The sequence below is a fragment of the Mauremys mutica genome, chromosome 7 (genome assembly GCF_020497125.1).
Source record: "Mauremys mutica isolate MM-2020 ecotype Southern chromosome 7, ASM2049712v1, whole genome shotgun sequence".
NCBI lineage: Eukaryota > Metazoa > Chordata > Testudines > Geoemydidae > Mauremys > Mauremys mutica.
The window spans coordinates 113,154,260-113,175,156 of NC_059078.1; the positions used below are offsets into that span (position 1 = coordinate 113,154,260).

A 20,897-nucleotide genomic window follows, 5' to 3' on the forward strand; every position below is an offset into this window, starting at 1 on the left:
GTATGAGATGTACTGTGGGGAGAATGAGGTCAGTTTTTGTCATCTTCGCAGTAGACTATAAAGGGCCAATTTTTCCGCCTTGTGTAGGTTACACCAGTGCAAAGTTGATATTAATTGCAGACCATTCTGATAGCATGTTCCACCCACTTTGCAGTCAGTTGGGACAGTTGCAATTGACTACACAAGGTGTAAAGCAGTGGTGAATCAGCACAAGAGGGTCTGAATCTTTTCTCACTCACAAAAGAGTAAATCAGAAAGTGAGAGTACAATCAAGTCCAGAAAAGTCTCTTGAAAAGGCACTTGCAGCAAAGGTTGTCAAGGTAACAGCTTTTCAGGGTGCTTAATATAAAATAATAAGCACTCACACAACTCTTTGCAGCTCCAAAGCACATTAATTCTCACAATATTCCTATGAGATATGTGAATAGCATCATGCCCATCTCACAAATATGGTCAACCCAGAGTAGAGAGGTTAAATGACTTGTCCATGGCCACACAGTGAGCCAGTGGCAGAGCTGATAGGGGAATTTAAGAATTCCTGGCTCCTGATCTGATTTAAGAATCCTGGTTCCATCCAGAGGGAGATTCATTTGGAGGGCAGACTTTTCTTCACTGCAGTGTAGCTGGAGGGATAGCTTGAGATTTGGCCCTAACCTGATGCCTGTGCTCAAGTGCTGCTGATGCTTAAGCTACTCAAGAGGAGTTAACTCAAGTGTTGATACCCTGAGCTAACACTGCAGTGAAGAAAAGCTCTTGATGACTGTCATGATGCCTTCTTTAAAGTCTTTGAATCTAGTCTCCTGCCTTGTTACACGCTGGCCATGTCTCTGTAATTGTTTGGAAGCTTTGTGAATACGAGCATGACTGAGGAGTTGTTAGTCACTGGGTAGCAACACTGGCCTTGCCATACCAGTGCAAACCTCTAGTACAGACATGCCCCACTTGTTCAAGTCCTGGTTTACACCATGGGGTCAGTTGAACTAGTGCAAGTCATGGTTCAATCAGTGCTGCATGGTCACACTGATGCAGCTGCCCATGGCTAATAACCTCAGTGTAGACAAGGCCTAAGATTCTGACCTATGGTAGATCTACTGGCTGGAGAGGTGATGTGACAGAAAAATATGATAATAAAACATATAAAGGCAGCAGATGTCCCAGCAATGTCTGAACTTGATTCTTCTTCCATTGAAAGCAATGGTAACACTCCCATGGACTTCAGCTGAAGCATTATCTGGCGCAATATGGGCTTATGTCCAATAAAAAAAAAAGAGGAAAAATGGATCAGAATGAGTAATTTTAATGTATTTAAATTAAAGATTTTATTTTTCTAAAAAAATCCCCAAACAAAACCAAAACAAAACAGTGGTTTGATCTAGATACAGCAGCACTGTGACATTATTAGACATTATGTATGAAGAATTCAAGCAGCCATAGAACACAGAAGCCATTATCCTCAGTAACAACCTCAAAATGAAACTAGTTTCATAAAACAATGTTAGAATCTCCCTGTAATAAAACAACAAAAAACCCTTTGGATACTAGGATGATTCTTTGTGTGTACACAATGCCAACAGCCACTAGTTCTTCTAATTGAGAACATTTGCTTTAATTTATTACAAAACTGATTTGTTGACTGAATTATGAAAGACAACTTTAACATTTCTTTAGAAGTGTCTGTTCCTCTTAGAGAGACTACAGTATTAGCAGTGCTTAAAAACATTTACTTCTGGATACGCTTTTCAAATTAGATCAGAAGAATACTGTGTGTGTGTTAATACCAAATGTGAATTTTAATTTTCAAAGCAAGTGAATAGACTAGTCTTAATATGAAACTCTGCAGTTTTACAATTTAATCATTAGTCAGATATGGGCAAATACAAGATGAAATTTTTAGATCTATCTACATTGCTTGGAAATGCAAAATGAAGTTTTTACATCCTCCACCTTCAAAGTAAAGGCAAAAAGTTGAGTCTTTTAGACGAGTGTCCAGTATTTAAAAGAAGTGCAATCAAAGGAGATTGCACTCAACACATACAATATAACTCACATGGACTGGTTAATAAACACACGGAACAGCTGTGGAATGACAAGAATGGAAAATATATTTATAATCCAGGCACTATCTGACATGTTTCTTCTTTCCTGGTAGTGATGGATCCTTGGGGGCCATTTGATTTCCAGAAGGCCTGGGATTCCCTTTTGAAGTCCTTTGATCCTAGAAATGTGATAATCTCTTTAGTTTTCATAGATGGGCCAGTGAGTTTTCCCAAGGTTTGTCCAACATGCATCATTCTGATGTAACACAGCATTTCAATTATTCAGTATCTAGGAATTCTGTCACATGTGGAACAACTGTTCAGCAGGCAAAGAGAGATTTTGAAGTTTAACTGGTGATTATTTTTTGTCCTCTCCTTCATAGGTATTTGTTTTTAATATAAAAAGGGGAGGATCTTGAATGATTGCTAGTACTGATTAGCTCTGAAACAAGGAAACGAACACTTCAAAGTCTATACTGTTAGCTCTGCAGGAGGTCTCGCTGCTGAAGCAAAGTGCATAAAATCTCAGCATCTCAAAGGAACTAGGACAAACTATTCAAAAAAACCATGAACCCTTATTTACGTGAGTTGTCTCATTAAGTTACATAGGTAAGAACTGCTGGATGAGGCTCAATTCATTCAAATAAAAAACAATTAATATTGATACTTTGCTTTTTTTTTTGTCTAGAGACTTCCAAGTGCTTTACAAGGTGGCTAAGTTTCGTCACTCCTTTTATAAGCCCAGGGAAACTGAGATGCACATAGGTTAATTTTGTTGCCACGGGCAAGTCAGAGAATCAATGGCCAAGCTAGGGATAGAATCCAGCACTCCTGACTCCAAATATAAACAAACAAACGGGAAACCTGAGCTAGACACAAGGAGATCATCTGAAATAAAAAAACACCCTGCCACTGCCAATGTAAGTAATACACTGTCTCAGCGTATGGCTCTTCCCTCATAAAAACATTTGACAGTATTCTGCTGTAACAGACCCCAACATGGCAGCTGATATTTTTATTACTGCAGAGTAGAAGGGGCTATTAGTACAGAATGCTGTTTGGTGGCAGACTCCATTTTTTTAAGCATCTTCTCTCAGCACTGCATAAAAGCTATTAGTTGTTATCTCTACAGAAGGTTGCGGTCCTCCTGACACCTGGAAGCTGGGAATCTGGAATGAATAGGATTTAAGCCTGTTTGCTCGGCTTTACCCTAAGAACACTCATTGCTATCATTATTTTTTAAAGGATATGTGGAGTTAGTGCCAGCTCTGGAAAAGGGTGTCCTCTGTTTAGCCACAGCTTCTCTTGCACTTCCCTGCTAATGGTTTCTCAACCCAGCCTGGGATAGACCAGGACCACCTCCCAGGATGAGGGCAGGTCAATCTCTGCATCCATTCACCCCTTGGCCTCCCAGTTTTAACTGCCTTCAACTGTGCCAGTGATGTTTTGGTGAAATGGGCACCTGTGCACTAGGCACTTATTAATGTTGTTATTTAAAGTAGCAGCCCAAGGCCCCAGTCAGGACTGGGTCCCATTGTGCTAGGTGCGGTTCAAACACACATGAAGACATGATCCCTGCCTGGAAAAGCAGACTAGCCCCAAGCATTCTTTCAAAGCAAAGAGAACTCCAACTTTTCCAGTGCTGTTTAGAGAATGCTCAGGAGCAGCTGATGAGCCATCTCATTTTGATCAATATATTTAACATGTGGAAGGGGGCCTTACAAACTTTGAACAACAAGAATTTGTGAACTTAAAGAAGAGAACCTTTCACATGTACACACCCACACACTAACCTCAAACTGTACTTGCGAGTTCATAGATACTGTATCTCCCTGTTTCTGCTTTTGTTTGTACTACAGAAGTTTGTTTATCTGAGGCTTCTCTACTGAAAAGGATAATAGCAACTGGCTTTGAAATGTGAGACTTGGGTGGAAAAAGTAAAGATGCCAGTTGGATCTAGCCTGGAAACATGAAAGTTGGCTTAACAAAAATAGTCCCTGCTGGATTTTGTGTGTTCTATGTATGCTCTGAAGAAGAAAAAAAACACATCTCTATCCGGTAAGACACCAATCAATCAGCAAAGTTTGGCTACATGTTTCTTACAATAAAATTGGACATAGTTACCCAGGGAGGGGAATGATCACAAGTGACTTCAAATATTTCTTAAAGACATTCCAAATTTTCTATGAAAAAGAGTGTCAATTGAACAAATTCCTCTTAATATCTATATTAAGTAGATCTGATTCAGTACTGCAAGAACAGTGTTCACTAACGTTCATTTGAATTCCTATTGGCTGCTTGGTTTGACCAGCTTTGTGCGTTTTTTCATTTGCATGAACAGGTTTTTGTTCACACATGTCTTAGGAATGTCTGTTTGTGCAGAAACACCCTTATTTTCACACGAACAAGGTTATATGTGCAGACTCAAAAATATTTATTTGCTATTATTTTCATGTTTTAGAAGTTTCAATCATCCAAGCAGAAAGCAGAAAAAATGCCATGTGACTCCTTCACACACCACTCAAAGCATCATTGAACTGGGAAATTAATGAAGAACCCATAGACTGATGAATAATTTTCAGTCTATCTGGAGAAGACTTAAAAATATACCCAGTTGCAGAATTCAGAATCAGTTTGTAAATGATTTCCAAACATTTAAAGAGCTCAATTTGCTCAACAGTCTACTCATCCAAATAATTCAGCCAGCTCTAATCTTGTGCACTTCCCAAAAGGATCTTTGCTCTAACTGGAAAGCTAATAGATGAAATGAATCTTGTGCTGGAAAACTATGAAATAACTATTTCTTTCTACTCTTTTTGCCATGTGCAAACCCATCTCAAAGCTATTCATTATGATTCAGAGTACTAAACAGTCTCTTGCTAGCAGTATGCTCTCTCCAAAGTAGTATAAAGAAAATTATAGGCCTGGTTTTCAGAGGTGCTGAACACCCACCGCTCCCATTGACTTCAGATTGAATTGTGAGTATTCACCACCTCTGAGAATCAGGCTCCATGTGTCTGGGGGAGTTAGGTTGTGCAACACATTGATTCACTAGAGTTCCACCCATAGCAATCTGTGTTCCAATTTTTACTGGATCACACAAGTGAATGTGAGCACAATGTGTTCTTAGCCTAGCCTCGAGTGGGATATATAACAAAAAATACTGCTCAGTTTAACATAGTAGGCAAGCCCTGTTCAGGAGAATCCCAGGACTGGCAGTCAAAACTGGTATTGACTGGCAGTGTTGTGGCTACCCATGATGTTCCTTCTAGCCAGGGTTATCAATTGGTCATTTAGCCTTAAACAGCCTTCAAGGGAGGGTTCACTGTAATTAGGTTTTTCATCTCTAATCCAAATGTGAAGTGTTAAAACAACAAAAAAAGAGAACAGAGTCTTCATGGACCAAATGGTTAAAAATGTAGAGAATGAGCTCCTCATGCATACGCTCTGCACTCCTCCCCATTTAATGATGAATATTAATATGCGACTCTTATGATGACTTTTATCCAACAGCCTCATCACACTTTACAAACATTCCTGATTTAAGCCTCACAACCCCACCTCCCCACCCCCCAAGCCCGGGCGACAGGCAAACAGTATTATACACGTTATTCTAATGGGAGGTAGGTGCCTCTATAATGCCACTAAGTGAGGGAGTAGCAGAACTGAGAAAACAACCTAGAACCATGCTCTATCTACCACTCAGTGCTCCCTTTGCTTTGCATTTGTGCTTATGAATTAACCGGTTTGAGAGAGCACTGACATACTGTGCACGCAGATGAATCTGAGTGTTGTTCTGGCACGTGGACATCAGCCTCTCCCTTTGAAAAAATGTGTCCCAGTAAGGATATTCTAGGCAAAGCAAGTAAAGTTCTAGATACAAAGCGTCTCATACACACTGGTACGGAAACAGTGAGCCCTCCATTAAGCCCCAAAGATACTGAGGTTCCCCTTAGAGCTGCACTTCAAATTGTCACCTACATTTCTTGAAATCTGGGTGAAATCCACCCTGATGCAGAGGGCCCATGCAAGGCCATCTACAGAATGCAAACTTTTCATTAAGGGCCTAACACAAGCCCACTACAGTCAGCGCATAGATCCCTGCTGACTTCAGTGGGCTTGCATCAGAACAGAAATGGAGAATTTCACTCACACAGTACTTCTCTCTTCTCATCTCTCATGCCTACTCGTGAGTTGGAATGATTCCAACTAAACTGGAGACATAATTAGTCCAAATTCTCAGCATTCACTTCTCCACATTCTTTCACCTCTGCTCAAATCTGCAGTGGCATCGCTGACACAGGTGAAACTGCTGGAACTCTGCCTGTTCGATCTTTGCATTGATAAAGTGAGGGATAAACACACTCTGCACCACCACGTCTTCCCGGAACATCAGTCAGAAGGAAAAGGGAGACAAATTTTCATTGCTGTTTTAGATTGTCTTAGTTACCTGTATTTCTACAAGTGATGGGGAGAGCCCACAACCTTATTAGTTGCCCTATGGGGTGTCTTGGCTTCTTGGCATACTGTACTCCATGACAAATGCACGTCAGCCCAATACATACATACATAGCCCAATATCTCCATCAGCTAATTTACAAAAACACTGACCCTGGTCTGTCCCTTACTGACTTTAAGTTGTTCTAGAACCTACTTTATTTTGAGTCCTTATCATTCATGACTTTGCCTGGAAAAAACTCATACAGTCTCTTGCTCTTTCTGTGTTGGCCACGGAAACCAGTTTCACACCAGCATAGGTGCTGACTCCATGGGTGCTCTGGGGCTGGAGCACCCACAGGGAAAAAATGGTGGGTGCTGAGCATCTACCGGCAGGCCCCCATCAGCCCCCGCCCCCCGTGTTTGCCGCACACCGGCAGGCCCCGCTGATCAGTCCCTCCCCCGTCCTTCCTGTGCCTCCCGCCCACCGCGATCAGCTATTTCGCAGTGTGCAGGAGGCTGGGGGGACAGGGAGGAGGAGTGAGGGCGTGGCGCATGGGGGGGAAAAGGGGTGGAAAGGGGCAGGAAGAGGTGGGGTGGGGGTAGAACAGGGGCAGGAAGAGGCAGGACAGGGCCTTGGAGGAAGGGGTGGACTAGGGGCAGGGCCTGGGGGGTCAAACACCCCCGGCACATTAGAAAGTCGGCTCCTGTGCACACCAGTCTAATCATAGAAATGCAGGGCTGGAAGGGACTTCAAGAAGTCATCTAGTTTATCCTCCCATACTGAGACAGGATTAAATATATCTAGGCCATCCCTGACAGGTGTTTGTCTCACCTGTTCTTAAAAGCCTCCAATGATGCAGATTCCAGAACCCCCTTAAGTAACCTGTTCCTTGTGATTAATTAAACATACATGTAGTTCAAGCTAGAAAGACGCTAACCCAGTTTCCCTGGGCAGCACAGACATGGCCTAACCTTAGTGTAATCGCTTAATTCTTAGACATGACATGTCGGACATCAGTTCTCCCAAAAGTTTAGGAAAACTCAATCAATTCAGCAAGTGTTGTAAAAAAGCATGGTCAACCAGACTATTTTACAGCAAATGTTGAATTCAGCAGATTCTGGGGCAAATGTTTCCCAACATCAGTTGAAATGGGTGAAGCAGCTGTGTTTGGCACCTGATGTCCTACATGGCACGTTTGAGAACAGATACACTCCTAGCACATAGTATGCTTTTGTTAACTGGTTCATAGTATGGATATTGAACCTGACTGAGCCCATCTATACCAGTGGGACGATTGTTTTAAACAATGCTATGGAGTACCTGAGATGAAGCATTGTGACATCAAAAAAGGCAAACTATACTGTTTTACAATGGGCACTGAACTCAGCTAACTGTACTGGAACAGCTATTTCATCACTGGTTCAGGGGGCCAGAAAAGAAGGCATGCAGCCCAAGGGCTCTAGAACAGCTCACTTGAAAGTAGACATGGGCCGGAATGGATATAATGGATGTAGAAAAGTTGAGATCCAGAGCCGAACCTTCCTGGCTTGGTTCTGTCCCCTATAGCTTCCCCGGCCAGCACAGACAGGGCTATTGAGTCAATCTCCTGGTAGCTGTGTGACATAAGCAACTGCCATAAAAGCCTCTCACTTGTGGCCTGATCCTGTATCACTGAAATCAATGGGAGCTTTGCTGTTAATTTCAATGGGTGAAGGATTTCAGGTCTTTGAAGAACTGATGACAACTTGTCTTTCTTATCTCCTCTTGCTAACATTTGTTCTCTCTCTCATTAGCAATAGTAAAAAAAAGTTTGAAAAGGAGGAGGACTTAAAACAGGGTTCCATTAAAAACAATAAATATTGTGATGATCTAACAACAAAAATAAGTGCAAATCTTAACAGTGCTGGTCCCATGACATTACGAACCTCAGACATAGCAAATAGTATTCTTAGATGCGGCAAAGTCTTGACTACGTATTATAGCATTTAATACAAGACTTTACAAACCAACAAAGAGGAAAAATGTATGCAGTGTTGCTGTAAGCCAAATATACACATGTAAAATAATTAAGAATAAACTGTGCCATAAAAATGCATGTCAGTAAAACCAACTTGATAAAGTGAAATATGAATAATTTTCTACACTTACTAAAAAGAATGATTTCTCATTTGAGGCTCTGGAAGTCTTGAGTCACATTTCTTTTAAAAAAAAGAAGTCTTAAAACACATGGCTTTACAGCTGCTGCTCAGAAAATATACACCCCAAAGTCTGACTTTCATTTAAATACAAATGTACAAAATGTAAACTGAGACAATAGAGAAATTTACAAAACTTTTCTTTAAAAATAATAAAGACAAAATTCAGTTCTAGTATGATGCTATTTAAATACGTGCAAGTAGTCATGTTCGTTGAATTTCTATTGCAATGTTCTAAATAGACAAATCTGATTCACACCATCTTGAGTGCCACCTCCAAAAACAGACCTGAGTGGAAATTTCTTCATAAAATGTGAGGCTCCACTGGAAGGAATGGATAGAATATCTCCATTGCTGGGAGATCATTTATTTTTTAACTCAACGGTGGATGCTCTCTCATCCTTAGAAGCTCCATAGATTATAGTGGAAGGATGCAACACGTTGTTTCATGAAAGTTGAGTTCCAACTAGCTGCTTCCGGTGGAGTTTGAACTTACATGGTTTGAATTTATGTGGTGATTTAAACTCGCCTTTGAATTCGGTGAACTCTTTGAATTGTTTTGATGCTGGAGAAAGGAGAAAACAATGATATTTATATCCCCATAACATCCCATACCTCCTCTAAACTTATTTAGCATGCTTGACCTTATTTTCCATGGGTCAGAAGAACCATGGGAGCTCTCCAGAGCAACAGAGAAGAGGATACAGATTAGAGGAGTCAATTCAATACAGCACAAACAGTTCTGGCCTCCTAGGCTTTGCCTTCCTCAGAGCATACCTGCTATCATTTAGGGAGACATGCCTTGTAACTCCAGTGTAATATGCTGGGTTTGAAATGTTATGTGGAAAAATGGTCAATATTTTTCTAAAAAATAAGGCCTGTCACTCTTAAATAGGGATGGTGGGTAGGTATATCAGAGCTAACACAGCAAGGAGTGTTAGGAATAGCACATGGGGACCCAGCATACACCAGTGCAAAGAGGACACAGTGCTGTGCATGCAACACAGTAAAATAAGAAAACCATATCTCAGTCGTGAGCACCACTCATGCAGTAGGGAGGCCAAGTGGAGAGAGACAGAGGAGGTGCTTGTTTTGGGAGGGAGGCAGCAGGGTTTTGGGTTCATGAGCATGACTAGTTCTCCCAGCCTGGCAGCCAGCATTGCTAATGTATCATTCCTAGCACGTGTTCTTTTCATGGACAGTCCCCAGTAGCCCTGGACACAAAGGAATCATTAGAGGTGGCAGAGCGGCCCTTTGTCGGATATAGGTGCTGGGCCAGGGGTTACTAAGAGCCTCTGAGGGTGGGACTGAGACCAGTGTCCGGAGTAGAAGGTGCCCTTGCAAAATTCCAGCCTAAACTACTTGCAGCTTGTTCAGGGGAACATGATAAATAACAGAGCTGGTCAGGAAATGGGATTATTTTCTGCAGAAAATTCAGATTTTTCAGCAAAATATCAAAAACTGAAGTATTTCAGCCAAATCCCAAAATACTTTGATTTGGAAATGTTGCTGTGGTGCCTCTTGTGAGAGTCACATTTCAGATGCCTCATGCTCCCATTCTCCTCTATGGGCCGAACTCCCTGGTCGGACAACATCTCCTATGTTTTGGGCGTTCGTTTATTTAATGAAAAATTGATGTTTTCCATGAAAAGCAGACAATTTTCTCTCTCACCCACAAAATCATGCAACTTACAAACTCAATTTCCCATTAAAAAACAGCTTAGATGGAACCATTTCAACCAGCCCCGATAAATATGAGACTAGTGATGGCCAGGTCTTGGAACGTTGAAAGTACTGAATCAAATAAGAACTCCTAGGTGCAGACACTTATTTGAACCATACAGCATTTGAACATACAGCATCTGCAACACCAAGCAGAAACTCACGAGGAAACTGTGAGAACAAACCCTGCCTGGTATTTCATGTCTCTCTCATGATGGACATAACATAAGGGTAGCATACATATCATACAGGAAAGTTCATTGGGACTCAGAGACACAGGTGCCGACTTTCCAAAGTGCCAGTGGGTGTTCGACTCCCGGCTCTGCCCCAAACCCCACCCCTGCCCCACCTCTTCCCGCGCACTTCCACCCCCTCCTCTGAGTGCGCCGTGTCCTCGCTCCTCCCGCTCACCGTGAAATAGCTAATTGCGGTGGGCGGGAGGAGATGATCAGCAGGGCCCGTTGGTGGGCAGGAGAGATGGAGGAGAGGTTGATAGGGGGCTGCCGGTGGATGCGCAGCACCCACCATTTTTTCCCCATGGGTGCTTCAGCCCCGGAGCACCCACGGAGTCAGCGCCTATGCTCAGAGAGGCCGTGTGTGTTACATTTAAGGTCTCACCTGACGTTTAAATATTCTATGTAGTAATCCTTTCTTGGGTGGCTCTGGGGGGTAGCTTTTGTTTAGGTCCGGTGAAATAGTACCATTTGGTCCAAACACATTTAGCTCTTTAAAACACTCTGTTTCTATCATCTGTTAAAACACAGAAAGAATAAAAAGAGATGATGCATTATTACTACTATTTATTAATATTACAAGAGACTCCAGATGCCCCAATCAGGATCAGGGGCCCCATTATACTAAGTGTTGTATAAACATGAAATAAAAGACAGTTCCTTCCCTAAAGAGCTTATAGACGAGAGAGGGACAAGATGTGACAGGAGGGTGTAGGACGCAACAAGGGCCAATCAGCAGCAGGACACGTCTCTGGCTATTATTGTTAGGCAGTTTACTGTGGATGTAGTAGCAGAGATCGGTCTGAAGATGTACAGTCTTCTGATGGCTTTTTAAATTGAACTGAATAACTCTCAGGCCCTAAAGTGGGAAAATCAGAGTTAACGTCCCAACCTAAACACCAGATTCAGTTTCACTGGGAGCTTCCGTAACGAAGCAGTTCTGACCGCTGATGCTGTCAGCCCAAGACGACCTGACCGTAGCCACCTCGAGGAAGAGTCTCGCGGTTCAAAACAGCCAGGCAGTTTAGTCAGTTTTCCCACCATATTCATCACCGCCCATGAGGTGCTGTCAGCATGCCAAGGAATCAATACAGTGTAAAAAGCATCTTTCGCCAGCAAGGGTTTGAATGGGGAAAGTATATTGTGTTAGAACAATAGCTGAGCCCCTACCTGTACTGGCAATATAACCTAACAGATGGCTTCAATCTCTAATGTATATGATTCTGCACTATTCCAGTAAGTCTTATTAAGGGAATGCCCCATTAAATTTTGCATTGTTTTTCTTTTCTATGTTGGAGAATACAGAATACGGATTGGCCTGAACCCAAAAGGCCAGTTATCAGCCCCCCTAAACTATGGGGAATTTTATACTTGGATCTGAACTTTACTGCTGGCTCTGTTTCTACAGCAGGCAGAACAAATCCCCCAATCAAAAACCCTGGCACTTCAGAAAAGTTCAGATCCAGATTCAAATGCCGCAGCTGGGGCCCATCAGATACAAAATAATGAATGAGAGGAGTGTCACAAATAGAGCGTCACATTAAGGCAGCAATCCATTCTGCGGAAGTTCTTTAAAGCCGTTATCAGAACATCTCTATGGAGACCAGCAGGAGGAAGTACAGGAGGACCCTTGCCAATTTACACAAATATGCAGAATCAGCAGAAACAGTCACCTGAACCTGACATCTGTGGTACTTTATAGATCTTGAAAGAGTGCATTTGTAACTTATGAATGCATTAGAGTCTGGCATGTTACCCAGTGGGTATATATTACTGGAAGCGTACAACTGCTCTTAAGCAGCCTGGGTCAGAGATTGCACTGGGGCGATATGATCATTATGTACCCTTACCTCATTCTGCCATGGAATAGATACGGATCCTGTGGAAAACTTGGAATAGAAATCATCATCTGTTTGGTCCAGATTAACCCCTTTCACTGTGGAGAATTGCTCAATGTCCAACACATCCTTGCAGTACACTGCTCTGGGCTGTCTCGGCAGAAAAAGCAGGAGAGAAAATATCTTTGAGTCTGGACACGTGACTTGATTCTCACACTCATTCAAGTGAGAATGTCTGACCACAAATGACTAGCCACATCCTGCCTTCCTATACTTGCTCTGCCCATGTGTTTATCGTCAAAGGCTGACTTGCTTTAAGCATTTAAAGCTTCCACTTTGAAGTCCTTACAGCATCGGCAGAACCACCGTGGGTTTTAGTCATCCATGTAGCACATGGCTAAGAGGTGAGGTGAGAAGGACAGAAAAAATAAGATAAGATAAAAAGAGGATAAAAAAGTAGAAGCATTGCTTTCTTTTAGAGAGGGACAAACACACAAGCCATTCAAGACTAAAAAATCTGTACAAAATGCACACCTGGGATGGCTCTGTCTGCCCCAAATGGAAGTCTCATTCTGCTCAGCCAGCTGTGGTGTTTGCAAGCTTGAAGCTTTAAAGAAATTTGTACTAAATGCTAAAGAACACAGAAGAGGTTTGGTGTTTTTCCGTTGTTTGTATTAATAGCTCAGGTCTTTCTCAGCCGTTGGAAACTCTCTGGAGCCATTCCTATTAACTGCTACAATTTCCACTTCTGTATTTCTACAGATGCAAAGTCAAATACCTTTAACTATTTTAATATAGTTCTTAGCTCTCTGGAACGACTGCTACGTCACTTTGAAGAGACATTTTCCTCAGCTAACAGACCAATAGTCAGCCATATTGAACAGCAGACAGAAATACTCCCTAGTGGTTACTTAACATGGACTCAAAGTTACCCTTTAACACAGACATTACCAAGATGCAGCTTGCAGGACTAGTGTAGCCCACAGAATTCTACAACATGATCCACTTCCATATTAAGGAAGATAGTGTAAGTGTGGCTTGCAAAGCCTAGAGATCCCAGAATGCAATGAGTTATCTAGAACTGAGCAGTCTGGTGCTACATGCTAGAATCTATATTCTCTGCGTGCTTTGCCTTCTTATTAAAGATGAGGACTGCGATAGTCTATTTAATTCTCTGTGGAGATAGTGTGGTCCAGTGGCAGACTGGGAGACATGGGTTCTCTTCCCACCATCATTCCTGATGGTGTGACTTTGAGCAAGTCAATTAACCTCTCTGTGCTTCAGTTACCCTCTCTGTCAAATGGCTATAGCAATACTATACCTCTCTTTGTAAAGTGCTTTGAGATCTACGAATGAAGAGAGTTCTGTGAGTGCTGAATTATCTAGCTTAGGTGCAGCTCTTGAGTTACCAATAAATTGCCAGGCTGCCCTTAATGGGGCAAAAAATTATGTGCCTCTACTTTAGCAAACACATGGATAATAGATGCCCTCTAGCCATTACAGACCACAATTAAGCTTTTAGTAGGCTCGAGCTGATCCCATATTTGAGTCCAGAATTTTCTAATTTTCTTCATGAGAAAGAAACACTAGTTTGTCTCCTATTTCTTCCCACTGCAGCAGGTCATAACACCCGGGGCTAATTGGAAGGAATAACGAGGCTACATAGTAAATTGCAAAGCCAACCAGAGCAGCTAAAGTAAACTTTTGTAGCTTTTAAACCACTTTGGTTTGATTGAGTTTGCAGCAATGCAAACCAGAGCTGCCAAACTGTTACTTTCCCTAATATGTTAGAACTTCAATGTTTACTTAGAGCCATATGGGGACTTTAAGGCTAGAAGGCTAGCCAGACAGGCTTGGAAGAGGAAAATAACCCTGGAACTCTGTGCATGGGGAAGGCGATATATACTGCAAAGGGCTTTGAAACTTTAATTACTGTCACTGCAATACTGCCCTTCAGTATGTGCAATAGTGATGGGCAAACCTCAAGGGGGAGGGTCAGAGTTGGGATCTATTTCAAATAAGCACTAGAGAAACACAGTCCTTGGGGGAGGGGAGGGTGTTTGATACCTGAACCTGAATTTTTTCAAACAACAGATTTTTTTTTATAATGAGCCAGACTTATTCCCCTGTTTGAATTCCGGGTCCAGATTTTGTGGTTTAAGCTAAAAGCGTATCTAGGTAAGGTACTTAAATAGCCTTCATTACTGTCATATCTGAGCAGCTCACAATCTAGAACATATTTATCCTCACATCACCCCTCTGATGTAGGGCAGTGCTACTATTCCCATTTTACAGGTGGAAACAGAGGCCCACAGAATATAAGTGACCTGCCCCAGGTCCACCTGGAAGTCTCTGGCGGAGTAGAGCAGCGGTTCTCAAACTGTGGATTCAGACCCCAAAATGGGTTGTGACCCTGTTTTAATGGGGTCACCAGGGCTGTTAAACTTGCTGGGGCCCGGGGCTGAAGCCAAGGCCCCACTGCCAGGGGCCGAAGCTGAAGCCCGAGGGCGGCGGGGCTCAGTTTACAGGCTCCCTGCCTGGGGCTGAAGCGCTTGGGCTTCGGCTTTGACCCCCTCCTGGGGTCGTGTAGTAATTTTTGTTATCTGAAGAGGGCAGCAGTGCAATGAAGGAACCCCTGGAGTAGAGCATTGAACTTACCTCGCCTAAGACTGGACCATTCTCCCTCTCTGTACAAATATACATACATGCTTGGCTGAGCTCTCAATCTCTTCCGTCTCCAAAACTGGAGTGGGAATTCTGTGAAAATATGCTTCCCTATGAACTGACTGCTACTTGCAGGAGGCCTGGTGCCAGTTGGATGAGGCACCAAACAGGGGAGAACTAAAAGGAGTTCTTTTGGAACCTAAGAAAAGGTTGAGTTTAAGTTTAGGGCTCGGGAAAGGGTTTTATTTAAACCAGTTCACCATCCTTATCCAAAAAAGAAATGAAACCAGGCATTACCAGCTATGGGAAATATAAGGGAGCAGCCATTTTAGAAAGACATCTAAAGAAGGGGTGTGTGCAATATATTCTCTCTAGATCCAGTCAGGCGGGGTTTTCGCTACCATATGCTACTCACATCAGGGACAAAGGGGGGGTCCAACATTCCTGCCTCTAATCGTTTGAAGTTCATGCTCTTGAAGAATGGGTGCTTCTTCACTTCCACTGCACCTTCCCCCTGACATCCGAGCCTCTGCTTCACGTCTTTGGTTAGTAGCTGAAACAGACCAAGAAAGATTGTAAGAAAGCCTGAAAAGCAATAGTCCTATGATATTTTCCCTCCTGTTTGTGCTTGAATAGGGGCATGGGAACAGGAGAATTATCATCATGACTTAACATTTACATTGTGGTAGACCCTAGAGGCTAAACAGGTCAGGACTCCATTGTTCTAGGCATTATTCAAACCTATAGACAAAGATCTGCCCCAAAGAGCTTACAATCTCAATAGTGTTGTCCTCTATCCTATAGGCTCCTCCCATTTATTTTCAATGGGTAGCTGAGAGAAGAGGAGGTTTGACATATGCTCTATAGTCCCACATGTTCTCTGAACACTCGTTCTCAAGCTACTGTTGTCGGAATGATGCTCCTTTGTTACTTTGGCCTGTTTGCCCCTGCCCAGTGTAATACTTTCCAGTATAGCATGTAATACTGAACTTTTAAATCACATTTTTTTCTTTACTAAGCCTACTGGGCCCATTCCTGCTCCCGCTGAAGTCAACGGGAGTTTTGTCAACAGAGCTACATTGATTCACACCAGCTGAAGATCCAATATGGGTCAGTATCAGCAATGTATCCAGCCTCCATCAGCCCAAGCCTAGATTTTCACAGGGCACCAGAAGACACCATCTCTGCACTGCTACATCTGTTCCTACATCCTGAATTCAGGTGTCTTGTGATGGGCTGAGGAAAGCTCAACTTGCAGCTTTGGAGGAGATCTGGAGAAGTCGACAGAAGAATCAGTTTGACTGCAGAGATTTCCTCTGGCTCACAGGGATCCTTTATAGGGCAATGGGGATTAACTGAACTCAGCATAATTGATAAATTAGATAAACACACAGGAAGATAACCACAGAGAGATGTGTGTTAGAACCGGAGCCCATTGGGAGGCCTCTATGTTTCTGATAATTGGTCTGGGAGAGCCCAGTTAGTTCAATGAGTGAGATATTTTGGTGCCTAATCCTTTTAAATCAAGTACCCGTAATCAATTAGAACAAGCCAATGACTTATTACACGGTGTTTACTCAATCTAATTATTATTTTTTTTAGCACTGAAAGAAAGGCAGAGCTATGTATGTAATGACTACCTTTGTGCATCAGCCTATGCCAGTTACAGATGGCCTTTTTTATATGTCGCTGCTGCATCACAAATTTCTGACATTCTCCTGAACCGTGAAACTGACAGTGGCCTGAAAGGTTTGTGGGGGAGGGGTTGTCTTCATTCAGTTTAAGTGGCTTTTTTGTGCATGCATTTTTAGCCAAAGCAGTGAAACATGAGCCTCAATTCAAAAACTGACTCTGCCTAGGAAACTGAAGTTGTCTAACATAGTGAAAAATACTTCCACTTGATAAGTCAGAGGCAAATAAATATGCAATAAAAGCAACTGATTCTACAAAAAGATGAAAGTTAGCTCTGTTAGCGTATCCTCTCTAGCGAATGCTGACTTCTAATGCTGAAAGACTGCGAAGAGAATAAAAAACCTACTTACTAGAGTCAGGGGAATACCATATGGGGAATATCCGACAGGACAGTTTTAACTAAAGACTCTCCTGTGGCACTCTGATTCCAAAAAGGCAGCCAAAGACATATGCTACACGGACAAGTCAGGCTAGCAAAAACCTTAGGTTAAAAAGGACTTAATCATGCATTGGCAGCTAGACGTATAAGGGGTAGTCCCTCCTTCTCTCCAAGCATTGAGAAAAGGAAGAAAAAACGTAAGATGCGGGAGAAAGAAATACTGCTTCATTCTCAATCTAGAGGGAAATCATTACACAGGAGGGTACAGCTGATAGTTCACACAGCTCAGCTGTTTTTTACTTACAACATCTCAATCCACCAGGAGGCAGCAGAGGAAAAGCTAATTGCAGCAACTACATTGCAAACATCTAGTATTTGAGCAGCATTACACTTTCAAAAGCATCAGAAAAACATGGCTGAGTAAGTAGACAACCCCCCAGACAAACAGACTCACTAGCACCATGTGATTTATTTGCCTCTTCTGAGTATTCAAGCTGACCATTCCTAGTGGGTTCTGCCCCTTGCGGAAGCAGATAATCAGCAGGAACAACAAGGCTCCTTGTTTGAGAACCTCTCTGGGGAGACTGCTTCCAAAGATGAAACAAGGAGTAGTTTCACCTGGAAAATGTTTTACTGATGTCCAGAAGCTTTCAGAGCCAGCGCTGCTGACAACTGAGATGCAGTGGGCAGGGGTGGACTTAGAGCAGCCTGTGTTAGATAGAAGATGCCTGCAGCTCTTGCTCAGGATGGAAGGAAGACAAACGGACCCCACTGCCTTGTTATAGTTTCCAATAGTCCTTGCAGAGCTTCGAGCTCTGGGCCGGCTGGGGATATTAACTCAATCTGGGAATTGATCCTTGTCTGGCTGAAAATGTTGGCTGCTGTTTGGTACCTGCGGTCACAGGGTGTGGTGGCTGAGGCTGGGTGGGGCTGGCAGGGGAGACCTGAGTCCCTCAGCAGTGTCCAGCAGCCAAACTGCAACCACCTTTGATGCAGAAACCAGTCTTTGGAGCATGAATGGAGTTGGCCACTGGTGTATTGCTGCTTCTGGCTGCGGAGGCATAGGTGGAGCAGGCAGCTGGGAGTTGGCTGAAACCGCTGGTCACTGCACAACTGTCTGGCCACTGCTGAGACGCTGCCTCACAAGACCCACTGAACCTGGATCCAAAGTGCCGACAATTGTTCCTCCAGCTGGGGCCACTGCCTGGAAGCTGCTCCTGCTGGTGCAGTGGGGTCTGTTTGAGAGGAGAGTGCGCTTGCTGGGGGAAACTCCACCTGAACACAGAAAAGGCAAGATTCTCCTGCCGGGCACAGCTACAGGGAACCAGCACTCATCTCTCTGCCTTTGCCTGAGGCAGTAAAGAAAAGCTGCTGTACGCTGCTGAGCAATCTCCTTAAAGAGGCCGCGAGTCCCAGCAGGGACAAACCTGGAGCTATATGGAAGTTCTATAAGGACTTCCCAATGCTCTGTAGCTCAGGTGAAGCAGGAGACTGCTTATCTGCTGCTGCTGGCAGGAAGCAGAGTGGACTGGGGAGTTTTGTAGAAGGAGGTGGCCCACCAATCCACAGGCATTGACGGGTCCTCCTGCTTGCTGAAGCTCCAGAGGGCGTTAGAAATAGTCATGGATACGAGACTGAAATGTCCATCCCATGTAGACATGACCAGGAACGGAGATGACAATTGTGTATTTTGAGCTGTCTCTATAGTTTGCAGAGGGTTTTCTTTTTAAATGTTAAATTTGCAAAAGAGGCATTTAATATGAATAAAGGCACAACAAAAGCAAATGCATCACTACTGATGGCAAGGCCTCTTGGGGTATTAGCCAAATGACCGGAGCAATCGTACTTTAATATAGTTCAGAGTCTATAGTCTACGAATAGAGCCATAAATCAGAAGATCTCCTAGAGACCCTAACGCCAACCAGTGAAGTTGATCCTAAGCAGCAATACTTTCCATCAGGATGACACAAGCACAAAGTGGGATGGCAAGGGTATAAGTGAGGGCAGAATTTAATCCACAGTGATTTACAATCACCAGCATAGGGCTATCACAAAATGGTCTGAAATGGCAATGTCACACTAATGCTAATGCTCTATACTTTGGTACAAAGGATTCTCTGATCCTTTGATGTCACAAATTCAGATCTCAGGCGGGGATTCCAACTCTGTAATGTCAGAGACATTTTCTGTGTAGTTTTCTCCCTCTACAGGAAAAGAAACAACTGGAGCAGGGATCGTTAAATAAATCAATCCACAACCTTCTTATACATTTATAGATTAAATATGTGTTAGGAGATTCAGTCTGTCAGATTCATATCATACGATATGACAAAAAAAGCCTTTCAATTCTAAAATGATAGGAATAAGGGAAGCAATTTATGGGGTAATATGGAAAATGCTGGGCAGGGGGAAAAAACAGCATAAGGAGAGTCACAACACCCGTTAAGTAAATTAATATAAGGGGGCCCATTAGATTAATTCTGCTCTCAAAATAGAAACAAGCACCCAAAGGAGAGACTTTGTTTTAACTAACTTTTTTAAGGTTAGAAAAATAAGACCCCGTGTGCATGGTCAACAGTCAGTGAATGAACCATAATGATACTGAATGGGTTAGGTAACAAAAAGGCAGGAATAAAACAAAACATTGGATATTACACTAACCGACGTGCATGACGTCCCAGGTCCCATCAACCTGCAGGAGAGTCAAAAGTCTCTCTGACAGAGTTAAAGGGGAGGTTTTGTGATATCTGAGAGTTCAAGATCTCATTGTTAGGTATTATTATTAATTTTGAAGAGTGCCCTAAAATGTGCGAGTTGCTTCCCCTGATGGATAAAAGAGATTATCACTGACACTTGCTACGTCCAACTTTGACCTATTCTAGATTTATTGGCTGATTTCTGATCGGCATGACATCAGGGATGGGACAATTCCACCACCATTCCACTAACCCTCACCTAGCTCTCCTCAGCTTTAACTTTTCATGGACAGTGGATACATTATTTTACTCTGAATGACACTTTTCCCCACCATGCTTCCAGCCCTATAAATAGGTGCAGAAACAGAAGTAAAAATCATGTTTGTCTCCTGTCCATTTCTTTATAACAGGCTGGAGGTTTCCGTTTGGTGTGTAATGCAAACTTAATGCTGGCATGGCTCATGAACACCAAGTTGCCACCAGAAGGCTTTCCCCCTGGCCTGTCACTAGTTGAAATGGGGCTTGTCAGGAGAATCAGGCTGTTTGAGTGCATGAAACCATCATTAAGAAACTGCATACTGTTCTTTATCCTTGCATTCAACTCCCGCTGACATCAGTGGGGAGTTCTACATGCAGACCGAGAACAGCATATGGCCTGAAGAATCTATCAGGAATGATGCCAGTTAATTACCACTCCATGAGATGTGGCATTGGGTTAGTGCACTGTGTGTTAATGACTTGCACTCATGATGCTTGGCGGTGATGCCGTTCTTCGTTTGCTAGGAGACCTCAGTAGCTCCTATCCAGTCCACCAACCAGAACGATATTAATATGCCGCTTGCCTGTGTGTTGCGCGAGGTATTGGTGAAGCTTGTGCTATTTATTCACTAACCTTTCCTTTTCCTTCTGTTTCTCTGCTAGTTTGCAGTACCCTGCAGGACACCACACTAGAAAAATCAAGACTCAGGCAACACCCCTTTCCAAATTAAAATTTGGCCTTT

The 20,897-nt window shown here is 42.9% G+C and overlaps 1 protein-coding gene across 4 annotated transcripts in view; it reads right to left on the reverse strand.

Moving 5' to 3' along the window:
- Positions 1 to 1,281: 1,281 nt before the first annotated feature.
- Positions 1,282 to 20,897, reverse strand: part of GRK5 (G protein-coupled receptor kinase 5) — a 224,545-nt gene continuing 204,929 nt past the window's right edge. For 3 of the 4 annotated variants that reach the window (XM_045023309.1, XM_045023310.1, XM_045023308.1), the window contains exons 13-16: positions 15,545 to 15,682; positions 12,478 to 12,615; positions 11,013 to 11,144; positions 8,443 to 9,237 (exon numbers count right to left, since the gene is read on the reverse strand). In XM_045023309.1, coding sequence (XP_044879244.1) covers positions 9,139 to 9,237; positions 11,013 to 11,144; positions 12,478 to 12,615; positions 15,545 to 15,682 — 507 coding nt within the window. In that variant the 3' untranslated portion in view covers positions 8,443 to 9,138. Of the gene's footprint in view, positions 2,216 to 8,442; positions 9,238 to 11,012; positions 11,145 to 12,477; positions 12,616 to 15,544; positions 15,683 to 20,897 lie in introns of those variants that run through there. The other variant, XM_045023312.1, reaches the window with a different exon arrangement.